The 23,854-nt window shown below is 42.9% G+C and overlaps 2 protein-coding genes across 2 annotated transcripts; one reads left to right on the top strand and one right to left on the bottom strand.

Annotated features, from left to right (window-relative positions):
- Positions 1-1,335: 1,335 nt before the first annotated feature.
- ift140 (intraflagellar transport 140 homolog (Chlamydomonas)) lies at positions 1,336-23,501 on the top strand. The gene is made up of 30 exons (XM_053413830.1): positions 1,336-1,449; positions 1,913-2,076; positions 2,781-3,002; positions 3,263-3,384; positions 3,475-3,605; positions 3,890-4,065; positions 4,331-4,422; positions 4,498-4,604; positions 4,783-4,925; positions 5,012-5,215; positions 5,326-5,398; positions 5,518-5,609; positions 5,749-5,876; positions 6,028-6,145; positions 6,230-6,351; positions 6,432-6,567; positions 6,803-6,934; positions 7,446-7,690; positions 17,793-17,970; positions 18,345-18,535; positions 18,640-18,735; positions 18,824-18,956; positions 19,483-19,626; positions 20,183-20,311; positions 20,440-20,622; positions 20,710-20,913; positions 21,126-21,338; positions 21,700-21,866; positions 21,977-22,118; positions 22,544-23,501. The coding sequence occupies exons 2-30, from the start codon at positions 1,930-1,932 to the stop codon at positions 22,715-22,717; spliced, it is 4,344 nt and encodes a 1,447-aa protein (XP_053269805.1). The 5' UTR covers positions 1,336-1,449; positions 1,913-1,929; the 3' UTR covers positions 22,718-23,501.
- On the bottom strand, positions 10,219-15,967 carry tmem204 (transmembrane protein 204). The gene is made up of 3 exons (XM_053413831.1): positions 15,667-15,967; positions 14,910-15,065; positions 10,219-11,385 (listed from the first exon to the last, which is right to left on the bottom strand). Exons 1-3 carry the CDS (start codon positions 15,944-15,946, stop codon positions 11,141-11,143), a joined length of 681 nt encoding a protein of 226 aa, XP_053269806.1. The 5' UTR covers positions 15,947-15,967; the 3' UTR covers positions 10,219-11,140.
- Positions 23,502-23,854: the final 353 nt, after the last annotated feature.

The following is a 23,854-nucleotide window of genomic DNA, read 5'->3' as shown; positions in this document are numbered from 1 at the left end:
CTAAATAGAATAAAATAGAATACAAATATATACATACAGTAATGAACTTTGAGGCTGAATTTCTACAGAAGGATACAGTAAATATGCTTGATACTGAGTGAGTGTACAGTTTGGATGGTCCTGAGCACAACTGTATCAGCCTTTGTCAGAAATTATGGAATAAAGGGATTTTACAGAAGGGTAAATATTGAACATAATGCTTTTTTCAACAAAAAAAAGGAACTTTGCCTTTTTCACTTCAAAATAATAAACTTTGAGGCTGAATTGCTCCAGAATGATACAGTAAATATGCTTGATACTGAGTAAGTGAACAGTCAGGATGGTCCTGAGGACACCTGTATCAGCCTTTGTCAGAAATTATGGAATAAAGGGATTTTACAGAAGGGTAAATATTGAACATAATGCTTATTTCAACAAAAAAAAAGGAACTATGCCTTTTTCACTTCAAAATATTAAACTTTGAGGCTGAATTGCTCCAGAATGATACAGTACATATGCTTGATACTGAGTAAGTGAACAGTCTGGATGGTCCTGAGGACACCTGTATCAGCCTTTGTCAGAAATTATGGAATAAAGGGATTTTACGGAAGGGTACATTTTGCACATAATGCTTTTTTCAATTCAAAATAATGAACTTTAAGGCTGAATTTCTCCAAAATGATACAGTAAATATGCTTGATACTGAATGAGTGTACAGTCTGGATGGTCCTGAGCACAACTGTGTCAGCCTTTGTCAGAAATTATGGAATAAAGGGATTTTACAGTAGCATAAAAGATTGGCTCGCTCCGTATCATGGACTACCGTACACTCTGTAATACGGGCGCACTTGAAATCAGGAAAAGACGAACGTCTGCTCACTTGACCACGAAAAGACGAACGTCTGCTCACTTGACCGCAGTGGTGCGTCCCGGGGTTAGAGGATGATAGTCTGACGTTACTGTATTGTTTTACATTGAATGTGTCACGTCATGATAAATCAGTCTCTTGTGCCGACCTCTCGGCCCATAAGAATGCATGGCACCCATTTTCTATAAATACATATATATATATTGAAGGTGAGTACTGTGAAAACTATGTTTAACCCTAAATTCTTTTTTTTCAAGGTAGTTTCAATGTAAACTCTCAAATTGATACTGTCTTGAAACATATTTATTTTTATCTTTAACACTCAGAAGAAGGGGTATTTGTAGCGGATACAGATTTGAAATAGAACTTGTCACATCTAATGTTATTACCTTCGATAACGACTCGGGTTGTGTTCGTCGTTTTCCGTGGCTCCTCCCCCTCTCCAGCCTTCAGAGGTTGTCAGGGGCAACTGGCAGAGACGCTCCACAGAGACACAGAAACACTGGGAGCACTGGGAACACTGGAAGTTCCTGTCGGTGTCTGAAGCCGCTTCGAGCTCAGGAAAGTGACTGGCCGTCGAACTGAGGAGAAGCGACAGCGACGTGAGTCTTCAGAGCGTCTGACACGACACTTCACCTCATTCTGCGGCTGCTGGAGCCCAGTGAGGGATGCTAACTTTGGCTAGCTTAGGCTGCTCAGCTAACGCTAGCCGCTGCAGCTAACCATGTGTCAGATAATGACAATCACATCGTTTCAAATGCTTGTCACTGTGGTGAACGCACAGCTTCGTTACCGTCGTCAGTGTGTAGCTGTGCCCATAAAGTAAACTAACGGCAGCTACGTCTACGAGCGTTACACATGGTGACCTGATGGATTGTGAATGACTGAGTTAACTAGTTGTTGATTACCTGCCATGTAGAGCACTGGTTAGCCAGGTTCTAGCCTCATTAAATAGCTGCTACACGGCCATTATCCAGAAATCCAACCCTGTCCTGATGAATAACTATGTGACACTTTGGAGGTTCAATCCAGCTGATGTCTCTTTATTCCTTTTTTCTTCTTTAGAGAGGAGCTCTGGGGAGATGGCGGTGTATTTCGATCACCGGATCGAGGCCCCTGAAGGCAGCGCTGTGCCCTCTCATCTGACCTGGCACTCAGCTCTTCCTGTACTGGCTGTGGCCTCCAGCAGCCCCACCAATGAGGGCAACGTTGACCTCTATCTGCAGCAGGTATAGCACTGGGCGTTGACAAAGGGAGAGTGATTCTGTGTGGTTTTATTGTCAATTGTATCTGTGAAGGTTCTCAGTCGTCCAGGTCATGGTATCTTCAGGGGATGTGTATGTGTACTTAGGCAATTGGACCTGCTTGTGTTTGTTGAGGACGTTCTCACCTCTCATCCAAGAGGCTTCTTCAGTTCTTTCCTCAGACAGCTCATTACCCACCCACACTCTCAACTCATGTGACCCAAATGACAAACAACATTGCAGGGGCACTTTACCCTCACCCTAACCCCAGAGTCATTCATGCCTTGACTCAGGGGATCCCATCGACTCAGCAGCTGGTGGAGGTTTCAATGTGGGTACAGATCCTCAGAGGTTAAATAAGACCTTGTTCAGACCTGTTTTATATCCGCTCTGATGTGACCTGATCGCAAGAGGACAGACCTAAGTACAGTCTGAACGTACCCAAATGCACCTCAATGCGTCCTGAGGTCCGATCACTCAGACCACATTCGGAGGGGGTCTGGGACGCGTGTGGTCACGTTCATTTCGCTGTGGGAACGCCTACTAAGCTGATGTCCTGTATTTTTGTGCTTCTCAGCGCCCAGAGCCTCTTTGATGAGAGGTGAAGAAGAATAACAAGCAGGTCCAGTTACCTATTTCCACTTGTACTAACATTAACCCTACTTAAAATCACCACTGTCAATACGCAGGGAGAGTATGTGGAGAGCTGCCACGTAGGACGTCCGCACCAGCCCACAGTGCTGCGCTGGCATCCCACAAAGCCAGTGCTGGCACTGGGCTGGGAGAATGGAGAGGTTATGCTGCTGACACACCCGTCTGGAGATCAGACCGTCCTCCCCAACACACACACAGCCGGCATCACACTGCTGGAGTGGAGCAGCTCCGGCAGCCGCTTGGTGACAGGGGATCAGGTGAGTGTGTTGCAGTGACTGCACAAACAAACACTGTGGAACATTTATCGGTGTCATATCTTAATAATGATAGATGTTTAGCATGTTGCTATGCTGGTGGGTCTAATTAATACACACATTAAAAATGCATTTTCTCATCATCATTGTGGCACAAGCATTACCAGGGTAATCGAGGAATGAATTAGATTAGACAGGTAGCGTTCATCTACTTCTCATTAATCTGGTAATGCATGACTATAGTGTCATTATTATATTGCCAGACTGGAGCTCTCGCCGTCTGGAAGGTCGATGCCAGAGGGAGACTTCAAGGAAACCATCTAGTAAAGCATGAATACAGCAAACCTCTAACGTGCTGCATCTTCAAACCTGCTGCACCTGGGGAGTAAGTCATTAAGTTCTTAATACTAAGCCCATGTTGAAAACATTGTGATAACATTGTGTTGCTGATGCTAGGACCTAACTGTTGTTACAGTGATGTGGCAATGCTAGCACGAGCATCAGTGGGTGGAGATGAGAGAGCTCTGGACATGTTCAGCTGGAAGGGAGCACCTCTCAAGATGGGTCCGCAGGAGGGACTTGCATTCTACGTCAGCACTGCAGATGGTAAATGTTTATTGCCACCATGTCTTCTTAAAGTCACATTGTGTAGTTCCTGACCCAATCGCTGTGTGTGACCCAAAATGTCCCGCATATTTTTCGTTGGATATCAATCTCACGATTTTCTCAAGTTTTTCAGTCCAACAAAAAAGATTTTCATTTGTTTGTCTGTATTTTTAGAAGAAGAATAAATCAGAAATAGGTCAAAGGTCACTGTGAATCTGTAAGAATCTCCATTCATGCGACAGATATGTTCTCTTTTAAGTTGACCCCTTCTGCCTCGTCTATAGGTAAAGTTCACAGTGTGGATGAACAGTGTAAGACAAGCACACTGCTCAGTGTGGAGGGGGCAATCAAGAAACTGTTCTACCTCAACAAGAGAGAGGCCCTCGCTGTGATCACAGAGACCCTGATGCTGTCACAATACACTCTGGGACCTGAGGGGGGAGCCCAGGAATACATGAAGGTATAATATACTTACTAATGAGAGGTAATATATACTGTCGAAAAACTAGAATCTGGAAAAACAGAAGATTTTGGACATTGGGGGCTCATAAATGCTTGATTCGGATCCCCTCTAGATTTATTTCATACTGTTGATTATACAGAAATTCATCAATAACATTTAACTTTAATGCAATGTTGAATTTTTTCTATAAATTCTTATCCTTTCTATCAATATATAATATTCCTATACACAATTCGGTTTCAGATTTTTTTTCTCATGACAGGTGAAGTTGAGCAGCAAGACTGGTCAGAATTTCGACATCGTCTGGACAGAAAACAGCCTCCTCATCACAGTGTCGGGGGAACAGGTCATCAGGTCAGTATACAACTTTTGTACACACATACACACTCACCTGTAACTTCAATAGTTTTTCTGCCACTGTTTCCGTAGGCTGTGGGACCTGGAGCGAGATGACAACTTTTCTTTGTCACTGGACGAAACTCTGGGGTTTGAGAGAGGAGAGATGATCAACTGTGTTTCATACTGTGCAGCAAAAGGTAAATGTGAAATATTTCTCCTATAGAGCAAAATGCTTATTCCTCTCATACCTGTTTTTTCCAGTTTTACTACCGCATTCTCAAATATTGAGTAGACTGATACAGATACCTCATCGACTTGGAAACCTCAACACTCAAAAAGCCTCATTGCTTTTGTGTAACATTGCGGCCTCCACAGAAATCCTGGCAGGTGGCACTAGCCATGGGCGCATAGCAATGTGGAGGATGGTGGCACAGCCAGGCAGTAGCAAAGGTGACACCAACGCCCAATGGAAGCTCCAGACACCCACTGAAATAGAGGGAAATGTCACTCAAATACAGGTACTGTCTGGACCAGCATTTACACAGCAGACTCGTATATCATGAGAGGATATGTAAATGTTTATAATGCTGTTCACTCATTTCAGTGGGGCTCCAGCCTGAATCTACTGGCTGCCAACAACTCAAACACGGTGCTCATCCTCTGCGAGCACGTGATGTCAGCCCACTTCGGCCAGCAGGTGGCAGCAGTGCAGCTTACCCCAACCCAGCTCAGCATCACTCAGTTCAACACAGGAGCGCAGCTTGCTCTGCAATCTGACACACACATCAAGGGAGTGTGTGTGACCAAGGTGATCACAGGGGGGGAAATGCAGATGTGACCTCTATGAGAGTTTGCTCACAGAAACGAATAAGATTCAATCTAATCCTCATTTTAACTGCATGTGTGTTACACCAACAGGAGTCAGTGACAGTATGGAATGGAAAGCAAGTTACTGTGTATGAGCTTTCGGGGACAGCTCTACGCAATACAGGTACAACACCGGCCAGAAACTCACCCTGCAAACCATCACTTCAGAAACTCACCATTATCTCACCCCTTTTCCTTTTCCTTTCGCTTCTTTCTCCACCTCCTCTCCTTCCCATTTTCCAGGAGCGTTTCCTTGTGACTCCCATGCGGTAGCAGTACATGGCGAGAACCTGTACACTGTGGAACCGAACAGGGTACAGATCCGCACTCCACAGGTCTGTATGCCCAACATGGAACTTGGGTAGACTTGAATGTTGAAAAGGCCTCACTCAAACTATCAATATCTATGGTCCGAATTAAAATTGATTTTAAAAGAATATAAACATGTGAATGTGGCTCCTCTCTTTTTTCCAGGGCACTGTGAAGCAACTGTTGACCTTCTCCAAGGCAGAGGGCAACCCTGTGCTGCTCAGTGTGTGCCAGTTTTACCTGGTGGTTGGCACAGACACGGCACACATCAGAGTCTTTGACCTCTCCAGAAGGTATGATGATAATGTGGATGTTGGTTTCTTTAGATAATACATAGCAATCATCAATTAGTATCTGTATGATATAAATGTCATATTATTCAAAATTTTTCATTGCAAAGTACTGTGTTGTCCAACAATGGAAATCGGTGTATGTTTTCTGTAGAGATGCCAAAGCTCACTGCGGTGCTAAGAACCTGGCTGACCAGATTGTCGGTTTAGGAGCCCTGAGGTCGGTCAAGTGTAATGCCAACGGCAGCCAAGTCAGCATCCTCATCTCTCAGGTGAGAGACTCACACTCTCTTAATGTGGGTTATGAAAGCTGTCATCAGTATAATTTGACTATGATTGTCACTCTTTCCTCTCAGGTTAATGGGCGACCTGATCACAAAGTGTACTTTTATGATGTGGAAATGGACACTGTGACACACTTCGACTTCTTCGCTGGCAGACCGTCCAGTGGTATCTCCCATTGTGAAGACAGTGAAAGGTAACTGAAGCTGCTTTTGTCTGGTGTTATTGTTGGTATTTGTCTTCTTACCATGCAGAGCTTTCTCTCTCTGTTCTCAGGCAGCAGTTTCAGGGGACGGAGCTCAGCGGCCGGTGCCCTGTGTCTCACTTCTGGGATGAGAGTGAGCCTCGTCTCTTTGTTTGTGAGACGGTGCCGATCAGCACCGAGTCATCATCAGCTAGTCCCGTCGATATGGTAAAGACCCCTGTTTAGCGAGATAATCCTGTACAGCTCTGTGAGCAAAGCATGGTGCTAAAACTGCTGGTAGCATTGACTTCTCCTGGGACTCACTCATGCTACTATACAACCCTTTTGAGGAAAAGTGAGAACCAGGAGGAATATATATTGCTTCTTTATTCTTTTATCTGAGACCAGCAGTCAGAATGTAAATGCTTATCTAATACCTGTGCATTGTCTTCCCTCCGTTTAGGCGGACGTGTCAGTGGTGACGCTCTTCTGTACACAGGAGCACGGGCTACTTCTACAGGACTGTTATCCCAAACCTGCAGGCCTGCAGGCTCTTCTCGCTCTGGATGTGCCCTACTATTATTTCAGCTGCAAGGTGAGCATGGAGAACTCTTCGGTGGGGTCTCTTACAAAGCAGGATTTTTCTTAACTTTGTTTTGCCCTCCTAACTGTTCTTATGTGAAACTCTGTGTGTTTGGTCTAACACACCCCAGCTTTTATTTTGGAGGGCTGGTGTCTTTCGACCAGAAGTAAGTATTTGTCCCCTATAGTCCGTTCAGAAAGCTTGAATATTCATGACTCCCAACCTCCAACAACTGTGATCGTGTTTGCCTTGTGGCTGAGCAGAAGCAGGGCAATTCTGGCTCCTCAAAACCAGCAGCACAAGAGCATCCCTGAAATATTTAGAGCTCAATAATCTATGTCCACTTCCTAAAGCTTTTCTTGATGAAAAGATGATGTTGTGTTAATGTTTGTTTGGCTCTTCGTCCCACCTTTTCCCCAAGATTTGTTATATTGTTGTGATCCCTATTCACAACTTCTTTTATTACTGGCCATGAATCTTGTTATGTCCAATATTGAGATTATGGTGCTCTAATCCTCAACAGCCTGGTGAGAGGGATCCAGGGTCAACAGAGGTTTCAGACACAACATCAGGACCACCACATCAGACCCAGCCATCCAAAGGGGCGCCAGTCCAGTTCCCCCATATGGTGTCTAGGCGAGCTCTCAGGGAATTTGTGGGTTTGGAGACCTGTGAGAAGGCCACCCGCGACGCCATGCTCAACTTCAGCTTCTACCTGACCATCGGCGACATGGACGAAGCCTTCAAGTCAATCAAGCTCATCAAGAGGTAGGGCAAAATGTGTATGTTAACTCAGTGTGGATCTGCAAATAGAAAGAACATGCTGGCTGGCATACACACAGAGGACACACCCTCTGATTTGATCCGTGTCATCACATTCCTCAACAGTCCTTTCCACAGGGCTTTAGTTCAGCGCCAACGGGGAAAGCGCTGTTACTGGATCCCTGATACTTCACAGAATGCTTTTCAGTGCTTTACAGTGGGAGGGCTGTAAAAATGAGGTCTTGACTTCTGTTGAGAATTGGGCATTGTCGCCGCTTTACCTCCCATTTTTTTTAGCCCCATTTATTGCTCTGCTCAGACCACCAGTGTAGTTCTGTATCTTTTTCTTTAAAATGTTTTCTTGAAATCTGAGAGGTGATCCTGGGACTCAGCTTTTGATATATTTTTTTGTGCTCTCATATCTAAGCAGTTAGACGTGTTTAAACTGCAAAGTCTCTCGGGAATGTGCATATGTCCGCCATGGCTAACTCCATACCTCAACATGGTACAGAAAATTAGAAAAAAAGGCCGGTCCAATATGTAAAGCCCCGCCCCTCCACAAAATATCATGGAAATCAGTTGTGTGTTTTGCGTAATCCCACAACAAACACTGATGAAAAAAAAGCTCATTGGAGGAGGTCACCAGACACTTGACATGTCAATGCATTAAAACTGCCACACCAATGACTCTGTCTTTGTGAAGGCTAACAAGTTGTATTACCTATCCTTTATTTGATAGCATGTAGGTCCAAACTTACTAGTTTGATTCCAAGCATGATACAATGATCAATTAAGCTCCACCTAAGTCAGGCTTTGATTTGTTTATGTAGGTACATGGAATAGATTCTAAACACAGGACATGATTAAGGACTTTTTTTGTGTCTGTGCTGAGGGAAGGAACTCTTCAATGTGTATATATGTTGCTGTTTCTGTGTGTGCTGAGGGGATGTACTTTTCTAAACACACTGACTCACAAATACACACACACACACATATTAAGTCCCTCTGCCAATTTGTCCCGAAAGGAGTGCCCTCTCTATTCTTGCGAACTTGGAGTCAGGTCACTAAAAGGATGTGCGTGTCCGTTCCTGTGTGTGTGTGACATAGAGAAACGTACAGCATATGCGATTTAATCAAAGGTGTGATATCATCTTTAGCTAAATACGTGATTCAGATCACTCACCCTGAATTAGGCTGCTGTGTTGCTTGTGCACGTACAATTACGCAAATGGGAAACTGCATCCACCACTGGCCGGATATTCCTAAGAGTTTAATAGGCCTGATGACAGCTTTACTAAGTTCCTCCTTGATGGTTATTTTTACTTGCTGCTACGTTTCCCCAAAAAAGGATCAGTATTGTGTTTGATTCTCGGATATCTCCGCCCACAGGAATATGCGTTTCCTGCAGCAATAACCTGTATCTGCTGGGAATGCTCTCTATAGGGCCGATTTTTGAATCGACAAAGGTTCTCATACCTAGGTCAGAGACTAGCTGGCGATCCTGCAGCCTAGAGCATTTATTACTTGTCTATTACATGTATTTAAGATCATTTGGGAGACAGTGCTCTGCTTTGTGCATTTTAAAATTTTTAATTAACTGTATTGTTGACTGTTGTACGGCGACCTTGAGTATCCTGAAAGGCGCCTTATAAATAAAATGTATTATTATTATTATTATTATTTTCTCCCATGCACCGTAAAGGGTCAGTTCACCCAAACAGCAGGGGTGCAGGTAGAGTTCTTCACAGGACAAACCTTGTGCCCGAACCGAACCCGACACAAACCCGTCTACCTTTTATTTAAAATGAATGGAATGGCAAGTGTTGGGAATCCTTTACAAGAGGCTTTAGAGACTGATTTGTGTGCATCAGTGCTGCTCTATTCATTCTCTTGCCTGGATGTTGTGGATGAAGTAGATAAAAATATGTTTTACTTCGCTTTATCAAAACCAGATATTCTCAGTGTGAAAGTGCCTTTAACCTCCCAAAGTCAGATAAAGGTTGGAATGTCTTTATTCCGTCCAGACCGCGCCGTTTCCTCTCATTCATGTTGTCCTTGACTTTATGTGACACGAGTATCTGCCCCTATGACTACAGGCCCTCTCTAACTGTCTTTTTACATTTGGTGGTTGAAAGCAAAACTCTCCCCCTTTCATCAGGAACAAAAACACCAGAGGAAGTGTTCGGGGTGAAGCAGAGATTGATGTATGATGTTGTAGTCATCATATTTGGCTTTGGTTCATGTAAACCTCATGCTCTCAGTTGAAGCCATTTGTCATTGGGAAGTATGTTGTTCACTTCATGGAGCAGTTTGAGTTTTTCATACTTCGAAGAAACTAGATATCAGTCCGCTTAATATTTCTCATGAATTATTCCCTGGTAGATTTGTGAAAATAAAAAACATATCTCGTAATGTTAAAGAAAGTGATAAAAAAAAAACGTTGTCCTCAGTTTAATTCGTTAAGATTTATATTGTCATTGTCATTTTCAGCTGTAGTGTTTGACACCAAATCATTAACGGCAACAATCACTCCATTTGAATATTTACCAATAAATTTATTGAATTTATATGATATATTATTACTTTAATGTGCCTTTATGTTTGGCAACGATGAAGACCCACAGACAGCCTGGAGTTCTTTGCAGAAGTATGATATGTTCACAATGACATCACTACTAATGATAGCACAATTCTTTACACAACTATATAATATTAATTTAAGTATACAGTATGTACCACAAGCGAGCAGTTTCATATGTAAAGCATCATGAATAATTAACGCAAGTGTTTCAAAATGCAGTACATCGCCAAAACATCTGTTGCCGTCAGTTTATCAAATCCTGCTTCTAAATCAATTCACGTACATTAATAACAAATTTTTATTTTTTATTTTCCCCAATCAAAAGGTTGGCTTCTTCTGCTTTAATTTTTTTGGGATTTACTTACTTGCAACATCTGTTATTAGCATCACCATGTATTAAAACTATAATAACCTTTATAAGGACAAGAAACAAATATGAGGTATTCTGGTATTTTCAACATCTTTCATAATATCCAATTTATAATTATGTCGGAGGCCATTTAAGAAGTGCACATATAGCAAAATAGGTCAAGTTCCAGCTTGATCTTTTCACAAGAAGGATGCTTCATAGGACAGTGCCAGTCCAAATTGTTTGTTGAACCACCAGTTAGCTTACCCAAACATGAATAAATGAAACATCAGTATTTGACTACGTTTGGAAGTTTAGAGTTACTTTATACATTCATTTTCAATCTTCAATCTGCGGATTTTGTGCAGCAAACTAATCTTGGTGTCTTTGTTTATGTTGGGACAAGTTTTCAAAGGTATCTTTACAATTGCAGATACTTGTGAGTCCACAGGAACGTGAAAAGGCACCAGTTGTAAAGTAAAACATTTAATGTTGAGTCCAGTCTTGGCTTGTGAGCTCACGTGGCTCAGCAAGGCGACTCCACGTAGTCATTGTCTAAACGTGGATGGAAAGGTGACGCCAGTGAGCGACTGATGATTATAACTCGAGGGGCGAGGCAGTCATCGCGGCGGTGTAAAATGTTCCAGATAAGCATGGCCGCAGCCATCGTGGCCAGCAGGCAAGCGGCTATGTCCAAGTAGCAGGAGTAGGACAAGTGGGTGTAGGGTCCGATCCTGTAGAAGGTCACAAGTCCAATCACCAGCACGAAACCTGCACAGGAGCACAGAGAGACAAGGCCTCAGTCAGTGAAAAGGAAATGCCATTCTCAGTTAGCAACTCATTGTAAGGAGATGGATTAACATTTAGCTATTTATGTAGCATCATGGTTGACTCGTATTTGTGTCTGTGAAAGGCTCATATCTGCTCTTCTGACAATCACATTGATTGTACTCATTATAAGAAGGTAATATTTACTTTGTTCACTGTGTTGGATTACTCTGCTAACGTGCTAACAGTTGTAAATTAGTTCTTAACTCAAAGACACTCTTTGTCTTTATTATTTCTCAACAAATTATAACTTTGACTTGGTGGTTTCAACTTGACAAAAGGCAGCATTAATGTAATTGATCCTGAGGGTGTCAAAAATTTTACAACATTTCATGACAGCTCATAGCAGTTATTTTCATTGAGACATTTCAGTCAAAACAAAAAACTGTGAGCCTCATTATGGTGGACATTTAGATCTCCATCCCTGTATCCATGTGTTTGGCAGGTCAGCAGGAGCTCTGCGAGGGGCCTTTGAATTTGAAAATCTGTTTCCTCTTAGGAAGAACTTCTAAGATCTCAGGATCAAAGTTGATACCAAAAAAATGTCAGCGCATAAATATACGCTAGGAAGAGCCTTTGAAAACTCCTGATTTCTTTGATTCACAGAAGTTTAACTCACGCGATGAGGAACTGTTTGCAAGCTATAAATAAGGCATAGCTTTCAGTTCATTCTTTCCTCAGGCTATTTGAGGTGTGGATGAAAGGCCACATAGATCTATACCAAGTATCCCTCAGTCCTCATTTACCATATTCAAGTGTAGTTTGGAGCCATTCAAGAGTTCAACAATACATGTCTGAAATCTTGCCTAATCCAAAGGGGTATAAATACAGGGACCAAAAATAATCACTGGAAATAGGGATGTTGGTGTTTTAGGATATGAATCAGTCTGTTTCCTGAAGCAGTCAGTGGCACCGGGAGGTGGGGTTGGCAACAGGGTCGGCCGGTCTACCTCTACACTAAGATGGCCGTTATTGTTTAAAGTGAGGATGTGAACAATTGTATCTGTGTATCATTGCGTGTCTACCGCCGTGTTTACCCGTAAGAATGCAACTGTTTGCTTGCTCCGTTAATGTTTAACCTGTCTGGCTCCTTATCCAAGAAAATGAATAATCTCCTGTTCGGGTTCCAAGCAGGCTGGGCTGTGTGAACCTCTTTTCTGGCATGGACTTATCTCTCAAACTTCCTTCCCCCTCTTCCTCTTTCCATCCTTCCTTCCTTCCCTCCTCTCCACACCCTAACCTTCGAGGTTGCTGGACATTTGACACGATCTGTCACAGAGAAATCTAAGCAAATTTGATCTAAGGCCAGGTCCTGGAAATTCATTTAGCTGCTGTGTTTTCCTTCAAGATAGGAATGTCTTGGTTTATTCTCAAAGGGCACAAAATTGATTAGAATAAATTGCACTGCCTCAAATCTGTATTGCTGTCTTATTACAGGAGTATCTCGATTGCCAGACTTGTGGAAAAGTCTGAGCCAGATTTAATGGATCAGAATTGAGCCACACATTTGCAGTTTCTTTAAATAAAACTGTTAGATTTACAGTGTCAGAGCCATTTGGCCTGCCGTTGTGACTTTTTGACATAACAGAGTTCTGTCCATTCACAAAACACATTCCTGAGATGTCTCCAGCAGTGAAATGGGCCATTATTTTGCTTCCATTCTGGACTTGCCTACGCTGCTCAGATATTACTGAAAGGAACTGAATATTGTTATTCCACACTCCGCTCTGCTTGCAATAGCTGAGCATTTTGGCACGTCTGAAAATGAAAACATTCCTTAGAAAGAGGGTGATGGGTAAAAATATCCTCATTCATTCAGGGCTGAGGCTCATTCACTGACTCAGTGGGGAGGTATAATGCAGGAATGGGAATGGATTACTGAATGGTCAAGAGCAGTACACCTAACTGTACCTAATAAATTAGGCCCTTTAACTTGAATATGATTTGTTTAAGTTTTTCTTGTAATTATTTGTTTATTAAAAGAAGCGAGGCTGCAGCTAAAACAATTTTTTGATACAGATCAGTTTAATGATAATTTTCTCAATATGATCAGCTTTTTTGGGGGTTTATGTCCAAATACTTAAACAAATTTTTCCTTTGCTCTAATTTATGACTGACCACCTGCAAAAACAAAGAATTTGATCATCCTCACTACACTCTGTTTTGACTTCTGATTTGCAAATGCTAAACTAAGATGGTTAGCATTCCTAAGCCTAAATATGTTAGCATTGTCTCTGTGTGCATATAATTAAGCTCAAAGCACCAACCTCTCAGTAAGGCTCCTATAGTTTTTATTAAAATATCATTAGATAAAAGCCCTCATCCCTGCTGCTGCTATTGGACATTTTATAAAAGCAGACATAGGATCTAAGCCAGTTGATCTGGACAGAGGCAATTCCCACCCTGCTGTCAAGCCACAGGACATTTCTCTACTAAAACAAACTACAAACACACAATCACAACACACACACCGCCATACACAAAAATGCACACGCATAATCCCTCATGCCATTGCAGACACAAACACACAGTCCATGTCGAAACTGTCTTTCCCGTCCGTCCGCCCCCCCCCCCCCCCTTCTTTTTCCTTCTTCAGCTTGGGGGTTTTGCATAACAGGTAGTCACAGACATTTCCTCGTCCTGAGCAGGGATATCCTGGCGCCTGACAGTCGCTCCCTGGCTCGCTGCAGCTCTGGCCCATGGATTCTGGACTGGGACTAAATTTAGACCCAGAAAAGACCCCCTTCATTCTGCTCTGCCACAATGATAGCGAGCGGCCAAGCGACCACTGCACACGGCGCAACACACTTCCTCAGAAGGGGCACTGGGACAGGCCCTGCAAGCCAACTCTTTAAAGTGGCACAGTGGGATGGATGTGTGTGTGCGTGTGCTGGGTGTGGAGGAGAGGTTTTGTTACCATGACTGCAGTAAGTCATGTCCCACAAGGAAACCACTCTATCAGCTTTCGGGTTTCCTCTTAACCCCCCACAGTTTGGCTGCTTTAATAGTTAATTGTTTTATACCATAATTTTATAGTCTTTCGTCACCAAAATCAAAACTACTCAGAATCTAATAAAGTTATGAAGCAAATATTAATAATATGAATGCATGTTTGTATTTGTCTACATTATTCCATTGATTTATATTTTTAAATGATATCTAGCTTTGGTACATATTCTTGTATCTGAAACTTTTGGCATTGAGTTTTTGCAAAATGCGCACTCTGTTGCTGATCTTTATAATATGAGAGTTAGCTGGTATTTTAGCCCCCCCCCCCCCCCCCCCCCGTTTGGCATCCCACCAGAGCGCATGTGCAATTTGCTGTGCAACATCTACATTTCTCTCCCTGTCAGAATGTTGCATGAAAAAGAAGCTGCAAGGAAACTTGCATGCATTTTCACCGGAAAGATCCTTCCTTGGTGCAAAAACAACTTAAACAAACAAGCATTGGGAACACTGGTACTCACTGGCTAACTGGAAGAGGGCAGCGATGGCTTCCTCCCACCACTGTGACTCCTGCGTGATGAAAGGCAGCTCCTTCAGGCCGAGGAGGAAGATCAGCTGACCGGCAGTCAGGGCCAACGTCGCCATCAGGTTACATGCTCGCATCATGTCAAACTGCACTTGGGTGACAAGAAGGAGAGTTTCACATGAGTGTCACGTTTCCCGTTACGTGACTGTTGTTGTCAACATGAAACTATATAGTCCACATTTATAGGAATAAATAGATACATAGATAGACAGAAACTCCTGAAATTCACACACAGAGTTCCAATTGTTTTTGTTTCAAGTTTGTTCAAGGTGACATTGTCATGATTACTTTTTTATTATGAATGGTGAGGCGTTTCTCTGCCAGTCAGTGCTGCCAATTGTGCCCAGTACAGTGGGCGAGTGACCGTTAAGCATTTCCCAGTTTTGTTCTTGAATGGAAATGTCTCAATGAAGCTTTGTAAACACTCACTCTGCTTTAAATGTCCTCAACACTATGTTAAGACTCAAACCCTGCCGGCGAAGATGAACTCTAAATTCTTGGTATTCCCAATTGTGACTTCAGTGTATTGGTTTTGGCAGATACATTGATCATTGTTATTATCAAGTAACACAAATAACTAAAACATGACACCAGGCACTTTGCAGTTGGCAAATATTCATTGTCTTTGGAAAGGAGACATAAATAACCGTGTTATTGTTAAACTTTAGGTTTAGATTTAAGTAAAAACTTACATTTGACAGTGCTGCGGGACTCTTGATAGCCTGCATACTCGGAGCCCCATCCAAGGCTTTCACACTGTCTCTGAGCCCCTTGCCCCCTTCTCCCAGCCTGGAGGTCTTCACGGCCCCTCTCCCCACCGGTGGGACACATTCTCCACAGTCCCACGCTCCGCTTGCGTCCATCCTCCAGGGCTTGGAGGACCCAGCTGGGGGTGAAGGCTGCGACATTATTCAGGACCAGGGACAGCAGGGCCACCGCCACTGCCGCCGCCACCAGCCTCTGCACGGCCATGCGACGCCGAACACCCGCCACCTCGCCTCCTCCCTCAGGTCCCCTCTCCGGACCCTGTTCCTCCTCGGTGTCCTGCCCGCTCCCGTGCCTCTCCTCTGGGGCAGTAGCACCAGCAGTGCTCTGGGCCCCCTGGCTCCTCTCCTCCACCTCCTCTGCCACCACCACCACCTCCCCTGGCGTGTGTTGTTGCAGCTCAGAGGTGTATTCAACCAGAGTGTTCTCTTTAGATTTAGCTAAAGAACATCTCCATTCATCCTCATTCAGGGGTTTGTCGTCGTTGCAGCAGATCCTCAGCCCTCCTCCTCAGACAGCACTGCGGGTAAGCGGGGATTAATCCAACTTGCACCTTGGTCCATTCCACTGGCTCTGGCTGGCTGCAGCTTGACTCTGAGATCTCACCGTTGTTCCCTCGGTACTTTATCTTCTCTCCCTTTCTTCGGTGCTTTGCTGAATGCACAGACTTTTGTATACAGCTCTAGATTCTCTGTGCAAGCATTAGAAAGTATTTTTCCCTCCTTTCAATCACTTGACATTGCTTTCAGAAGAGTATTGATGCCAAGAAAGCCGTGATTCTCCAGACACGACGCTCGGAGCTGACTCGTTAAGGGTTTTGTTTAAGGTTACCAAGACTGTCCCTGAACAAGAAGAGCCCCCGCTGCCTGACTCGAACAAGAAGTACTATAATACACCTCCCTCGGCTTCTTTTCTCTCTTCCCCCCTTTCTCTCTCACGCACTGTTTCTCTGCAAATGCTTGAGGTCAGAGTCAAAACGTGGGGGAGTTTCTGTTCGTCATAGTCCGAGACATCAGTTCACACATGCAGCAAGCTTTAAACAGACAGCCCCCTCCTTCAGGATCACTTTAAAATGTGTGTGTGTTTGTGTGTGTGTCAGTGTGTTTGTGTGAGAGAATTTACAAAAAAAACTCCTGTTAGACGTCACTGTTGTGTATTCTTTTGTCTGGAGCCCAGGGGGCGTTCACTAAAGTTCTCTCTCTCGTGTGCAACGAGTCGGGCAGCAACAGGATGTGTTTCCTGATAGGAAAAGAGGATGGGAAGAGAGGCCAAATGTAGCCCTGTTCCTTCTCTTGTCTTTCCTTTTCTGGCTCTCTAGATCTTGCCGCTCGGTCAGCAGCAGGCTTATTATTTCTCAGTGGTTTTAAAGTGTCTCACTCTCATGTTTGATTTTTTTTTCTGACCATATACAGCAAGAGTTTGGCAGACGCAAGTGGTCTTGCTTTCTTTTTCTTCACTTGGCCTTAGTGGCCCCACTTAGAGCAGGGCCCCTAAAGATTTGGGGTATTTCCTGTTGCCTAACTTTAATAAACAGCCCACATCTGTATCGGCCTAAGCAAGGAGATGGGAGGGGCCACAAATAGAGACCAGATGGCTGTGGAATCTTAAATTTGGAAATGAAGCAAAAAAAAAGGGGGGGGGGGTAAGGGGGCTGATTTGCGTCAGCAGGACAAAAGAGTAAAGGAAAGAGACAGAATAGCACAGCTCTTGTTTTGAGTTTAAGTCCTGCACTTATTCTTGCACCATTATGGTTTTGCCAGTGTTTGTGTGCAGGGGATAGTGGTGGATTTAACTTTAAAATAATACCACAGTACTAGAAGTCTAGTCGGTTAGACATGAGGGTTTTTACATATTTGTGTCTGTTTTCCGCATATTCACAGGCCCACTAAGGGTTAGGTCTGAAATGTAAACTGTTCTTTTCAAATAAGAAATCTTCTGAGATATACTATACATAGCGCATGTGTACAACTGCTTTCACTGGTGAATAATAAAATACCAGTACAATGAGTAACACATCACCCTTCCAAACAAGCCGTTTCTCTTCTCTCTGTAGTAAAGCGGTATGGGAAAACATGGCCCGGATGTGTGTGAAAACCTGCCGCCTGGATGTGGCACGTGTGTGTCTTGGGAATATGGGAAATGCCAGGGCAGCAAAGGCACTGAAGGAGGCGGAGGCCGAGCCCGAACCAGAGGCCCAAGTGGCGATGTTGGCCATTCAGCTCGGCATGCTGGTGAGACATTCAAGTATTACAGTGTAAATGATTGAGGGGACATGGCTGACTCACAGTCTGGATTTGATTGTGCTGTTTTTTTTACTCCCCTTTTGGGAGAATGTTAACCTTCAGCTGTACATGACATCTTTTCCGAGAAAAGTAATAAGATAAATAAAAATGTTGAAAAATATAAGATTAAGCCATCTCTTCACTCCAGTCAATAAATTCAATCTCCATATTTTTTCTGTTCTTCAGAAATCATATTTCCAACATGACTCCTCCTCTTACGATAACATGTCCTCTTTTTAGGTCTAAGCCTTTCACCACAGAGCTCGGGGCTTTCCACACCAAAAACATTCATCTTTCCATTATCGTTCCCTCTCTTCCAACAGGAAGATGCAGAGAAGTTGTACAAGTGCTGTCAACGCTACGACCTTCTGAACAATTTCTACCAGGCCTCTGGCCAATGGCAGCAGGCTTTGGACACCGCTGAAAGCAGTGATCGCATCCATCTGCGCACCACTTACTATAATTATGCCAAGTACCTGGAGTCCATGGGCAACAAGACTCTGGCCCTCGTATAGTAAGACACAATCTATTGTTGTTTATGTTAAAGATAAAACGGACATCTGTGACAATCTGTGAACACTGAAAAACAATGTGTGATCGTCAGCATTTCTGTTGCAGTTATGAGAACTCAGACACACACAGGGCTGAAGTGCCCAGAATGCTTCAGGATGACACATCATCTCTTGAGATTTACGTTAACAAAATGAAAGACAAGTAAGTCTAATACAGTTCACCTCAAACATCTCATACTTCTGTACATACAGGCACAACATTCCATTTAAACATTATCCTATCAATGCAGGAACATCTACAAGTGGTGGGCCCAGTACCTGGAGAGCCAGTCGGACATGGACTCAGCGCTGCATTTTTATGAATGCGCTCAGGATTACCTCTCACTGGTTCGAGTCCACTGCTACATGGGTAACATCCAGAAGGTGACTCACATTTGTAGCCACTTAGTTTATTGAAAATAACTATTTGTGGACATGATTATGAATCTTAAAAGTCTAAAAGTAGAAAAAAAATATACATTGTTTAAAAAGAACATTACAAACCCTATATATGTTCGATACTTTACTTACTTTCTTACCCTATTTATTTGTTTATTCATTCATTCATTCATTTATACATCCATCCCCAAAGAGGAATTGCAGTGGTAATGATGAGATTTATTGTTCAGACTCAGGGTGCAGATTAAATATATACAAATGAACAAGAATACAATTCATACAAAATAATAAATGTGGAAAAACAAGACAGATAAATACTGTAATACTGTATTTACATTATATATCAATGTATTCATACATTAACTACTAGATAAAAGTAGAATCATCATGTTACAGTTTGATTACAGGAAAGGAGTTTTATCAGAAGGTACAATACGAGTCTCTCTCTCTCTCTCTCTCTCTCTCTCTCTCTCTCTCTCTCTCTCTCTCTCTCTCTCTCTCTCTCTCCCAGGCGTCTGCGATAGCCAATGACACAGGAGACAGGGCAGCATCGTACCACCTGGCCAGACACTACGAGGGTCATGATGATATCAAACAGGCCGTTCACTTCTACACACGAGCCCAGGCCTACAACAACGCCATACGACTTTGTAAGGTACGGAACTCCACTGTGTACTAGAAGCATGTGTCTGTGAATCAACCCAGCTTTTTATTGATCATGTGATTTACTGTGTTACACTCACTTGTTGACTTTATTAAATGGGTGGATTGATGTGCTCTAAATCGTGCCACAAGGGGGCAGTAATGCAGCACATATCTAGGCTGAACAATATTGATGAGTAAAAAATAGACAAGAATCTTATTTGTCCTCAATAAACTATAATAAAAAGCGTTCATCCTGAACTCTGCAGCTTGACAGTTCCCCCACATCTGATCCCATGACCCCATCACCCCCCCTTCCTTCAGGGAACTGCACTGGCTCTCTGTCCCTCAGTGGATCCGGTTCAAATTTCCTCTGCTTACTCGACAAATCCCTCAATAACCAACCCCCCCCCCCACACTTCATTGACAAGTTCCACCACCATACTCCCTCCAGTAGCCTCCACTGAGGACCAACCCCCGACCTGGGGCCACAGAGGCCTTAATATTATATAAAGCTTACATTTACAGCGCCACACAAATAAAGTGTATTGTTGTTAAACATTTAACAGGAGAATGGCCTGGACGACCAGCTGATGAACTTGGCGCTGCTCAGTAACCCGGAGGACATGATGGAGGCTGCCTGTTACTACGAGGAGAAAGGCAGCCACATGGACCGAGCCGTCACACTCTATCACAAGGTACATTGAATGTATGCAGGTTAAATTATGCCACAAGGGAGAAGTATTGCACCATATAATTAAGATTAACAGTATTGTTGATGGATTTTATTTTTAAGTATGTGTTTTTTTCATTTCTCCCACTGTAGGCTGGTTATGTCTCCAAAGCTCTGGAGTTGGCCTTTGCCACCCAACAGTTCTCTGCACTACAGCTGATCGCTGAGGATCTGAATGAGAACTCAGACCCGGCTCTCTTGGCGCGATGCTCTGACTTCTTCATCACACACTCCCAGTATGAGAAGGCTGTGGAGCTACTGGTAGCAGCCAAGAAGGTACCTGTGTGTGTCACAGTTTAACCTAAACAAGGAAGTATCTGTTCATATGTGCTTATGTGTGTGTGTTTATGTTTGTATACCCAGTACCCTCAAGCCCTGGAGCTGTGTGTGACCCAGAACTTGACCATCACAGAGGACCTGGCAGAGAGAATGACCGTAACCGATTCAAAAGATTTATCTGAAGATGCCCGCAAGGAGGTGCTGGAGAAGATAGCAGACTGCTGCATGCGACAGGGCAATTACCACCTTGCTACCAAGAAATACACACAGGCGGGCAACAAGCCCAAGGTAAATCTGAGATACTGCCACATATTCTGTGCAAAATCAGAACATCTCTGAGGTGTCAGGAGAGTGTTTGAGGGATGGCTCCAGCTCGTCTGTCAGTCTGATGTCATGTTGCATCATAAACATCCGCAATAAAGAAGCACACAAACAGATGTCAGTTGAATTATGACAGTAAGAAACTTTGGAAATGTTTTATTCTATTTATTCCGAAACAGGCTATGAGGGCACTCCTGAAGTCGGGCGACACCGAGAAAATAGTCTTCTTTGCCAACGTTTGTCGTCAGAAGGAGATTTTCATCATGGCCGCCAACTACCTCCAGTCTCTGGACTGGCGGAACGATCCAGAGATCTTGAAGACCATCATCGGGTTCTACACTAAAGGCCGAGCACCGGACCTGCTCGCTGGCTTCTATGAAGCCTGTGCTCAGGTATGACGAATGCACAAAGAACACAGGATGAGTCTGTTCCTTTTATGGACGTGGTCTTAAATTTGAGAAATACATAAAAACGTAGATTTGATTGTACAAATTTTACATTTAGTGATAACTTATTTATATAACAGTAGTTGCAACAGAGAACAATCCAGTCAACATAGCTTTGATATATATATAAAAACATAAGTTTGTTGGAGTATTTTGAACTTTGATTCAAGAGGAAAATGTTTGTCGTATCAGAATCTTTGTAATGATTTAAGTAACACTTGTGAAAACCTGATCAATTTTACTGTATTTACAAGATGTTTAATACTGAATGTAGAAATAATAATATAATCTTGTTACTTTTGTGAAGGTGGAGATTGATGATTACCAGAACTATGAGAAGGCTCTGGATGCTTTGACTGAAGCTGCCAAGTGTCTGTTGAAAGCAAAGGACTCTTCAGGTGAACAGCAGGAAGCGAGAGTAGCCGACCTGCAGCACAAGGTCTCGCTAATCAAGAAATTTGTCCATGCACGCAGGTAAGAATCCAGCTCATCCTTCTGCCCTTTTCTATCTTAGTGAGTTCCTTTTTCTTCCGTCTGATTGGTGTTGTCATGACCTGATGTTTGATTCCGTCCTTTGTCTGCAGGTTGTATCCGGAGAACGCTGATGAGGCAGTGCGGTTGTGTGAAGCGCTGCTGGAGGAGCCAGAGTTGGACCCTGCGGTCAGGATCGGTGATGCGTTTGGTTTTCTGGTGGAACATCACTGTCAGCAAGGCAACTTAGAAGTGGTAACTGTCATTTCATCTTCTTCAGTTATACTTTAGAATATGAATCACTAATACCAAAATGTAGAACGTTTTGGTCACATCAGCATCACAATATTATAAGTATCAAGACTTTTAAAAGATGGTACCAGACACTTTGTCTCTTCTAAAGTAAGAATAACACAGACTTGGAGGAAATTGCCTCTTTTATTGAGGTATAAATGTTTGGTAGTGATCCTCTACAAGGTTGTCTTTGGTTAATATAAATTATGACTTTCTTCTGAATTACTTTATTCTCAGAATCTCCTAATTCTGTCTCCTTAAAATGGCCCTAATACTTTGTCCTAGTGAAACTACACTTTAACACATGTTAAAGTGAAGTATGACTCTAAACCCTGGTGAGTCCTTCACCACTCATCTCTCTGTCTTCTTCCATCCTTCCCCTCCAGGCGTATCGTAAGCTGGAGGAGCTCCAGAAGCGGCTGCCGTCGCAGAACGTGAGATACTACATTAGTCAGGCCAGTTTAGAGGCGCTGCAGAAAGTGATGGGTGTTCCCATAGACGGTGATGACCACACTGTGAAGGAGGATGATGAAGTGGAGGAGGACCTGAATTTGTCTTAGTAGAATCTTATATATTATCATATGTCATGTCTTTCTTTAAGTGTGTATGTAGAGTCGGCTTTGACACGAATGTTTAATGTTCAGCAGGTCATTTTTTCCTACCTATCAAAGTACAAACGTACGTTGTGGCTCAGGAACAAGGGAAGAAATCCAAACTACAGGTTCTAACTGTAGAACTGTTACATGTCCCTGGTCATTTGATTTAGATTTAATTAAGAGATAATGGACATGACACCCAACACAAGATTCAGTCCCATGTAGAGAAGCTACAGAGATGCTACGGTTAATGGGCTGTATTTATGTAGCACTTTTCCAGTCCACTCAAAGCAGTTTACATAACAAGTCACATTAACCCATTCATACACACATTCCTCCAGTGCTTCTACTACAGGTAACCATGACTCGGAAAACATGAACATTTTCTATTGTGTAATGCAGCTCTTCTTTTCCACATCAAAGGGTTAAGACTGGTTTGCAGACTGGTGTCAATGAACTATGGCCTTCTTCGAAAAATTAAATGTATATGTTAAGATTTGTTTTGTCTTATATTTATCCCCAGGTCTAAGTGTGTGGTTTACAGGCATTTTGTCACAATCGATCTTTTTTAATTTTCACTTGATGTATTATTTGTAAATATCCTCTATGTCAAAAAACATATTTCTGTAAAATATTTTGCAGCTATTTTGATAACTTTTAGCCAATTTCTACCCTGCACGTTATATTGAAAAAAATAATGTTTTTCCATTACAGTGCACTGTAAAGTTCCTACAATAAAACATTTTTAACATAACATTCCACTGTACTACATTTTATGTAATTAAGTGATTTCCATAGGTCTGTAAAACACTTAAAGGACTTTAGAGAAAAAAGACATTTCTCTCGTTTTGCACTGACATACCTAAGTAGCCTTGGGACAACGGGGGTCCCCGTAATATTTTCTCTCTTGTAGGGGGTCCATGGCCTGAAGATGCCCCAGCTGTGGAAACAAGAGGGCGCCAGAGGTCTTTTTCATGCAACATTCCCTATACACACCCCAAAAAAGTTAGCTTTGACATCATAATGCCAAAAGTGCAGTAGTTGCACAAACTGTGGCAGCAAGGGGGCGCTATAGGCCTTTTTAGTAGATGAACATAGATG

Source organism: Pleuronectes platessa, chromosome 21 (assembly GCF_947347685.1).
Source record: "Pleuronectes platessa chromosome 21, fPlePla1.1, whole genome shotgun sequence".
In the NCBI taxonomy this organism is placed as follows: domain Eukaryota; kingdom Metazoa; phylum Chordata; class Actinopteri; order Pleuronectiformes; family Pleuronectidae; genus Pleuronectes; species Pleuronectes platessa.
The sequence above is the reverse complement of the archived record's forward strand: the minus strand, read 5'-3'. Positions and strand labels throughout refer to the sequence as shown.

Bases quoted from the DNA above. Each gene is read 5' to 3' on its own strand.
- ift140 (XM_053413830.1), top strand. From the start codon at position 1,930: ATGGCGGTGTATTTCGATCACCGGATCGAGGCCCCTGAAGGCAGCGCT. The intron at 4,066-4,330 runs GTATAATATACT...TTCTCATGACAG, and splicing joins GAGCCCAGGAATACATGAAG to GTGAAGTTGAGCAGCAAGAC. The intron at 18,536-18,639 runs GTAAGACACAAT...TTTCTGTTGCAG, and splicing joins AAGACTCTGGCCCTCGTATA to TTATGAGAACTCAGACACAC.
- tmem204 (XM_053413831.1), bottom strand. From the start codon at position 15,946: ATGGCCGTGCAGAGGCTGGTGGCGGCGGCAGTGGCGGTGGCCCTGCTG. The intron at 15,066-15,666 runs GTAAGTTTTTAC...TTGTCACCCAAG, and splicing joins GTCCCGCAGCACTGTCAAAT to TGCAGTTTGACATGATGCGA. The intron at 11,386-14,909 runs GTGAGTACCAGT...GCTCCTGTGCAG, and splicing joins TGCCCTCTTCCAGTTAGCCA to GTTTCGTGCTGGTGATTGGA.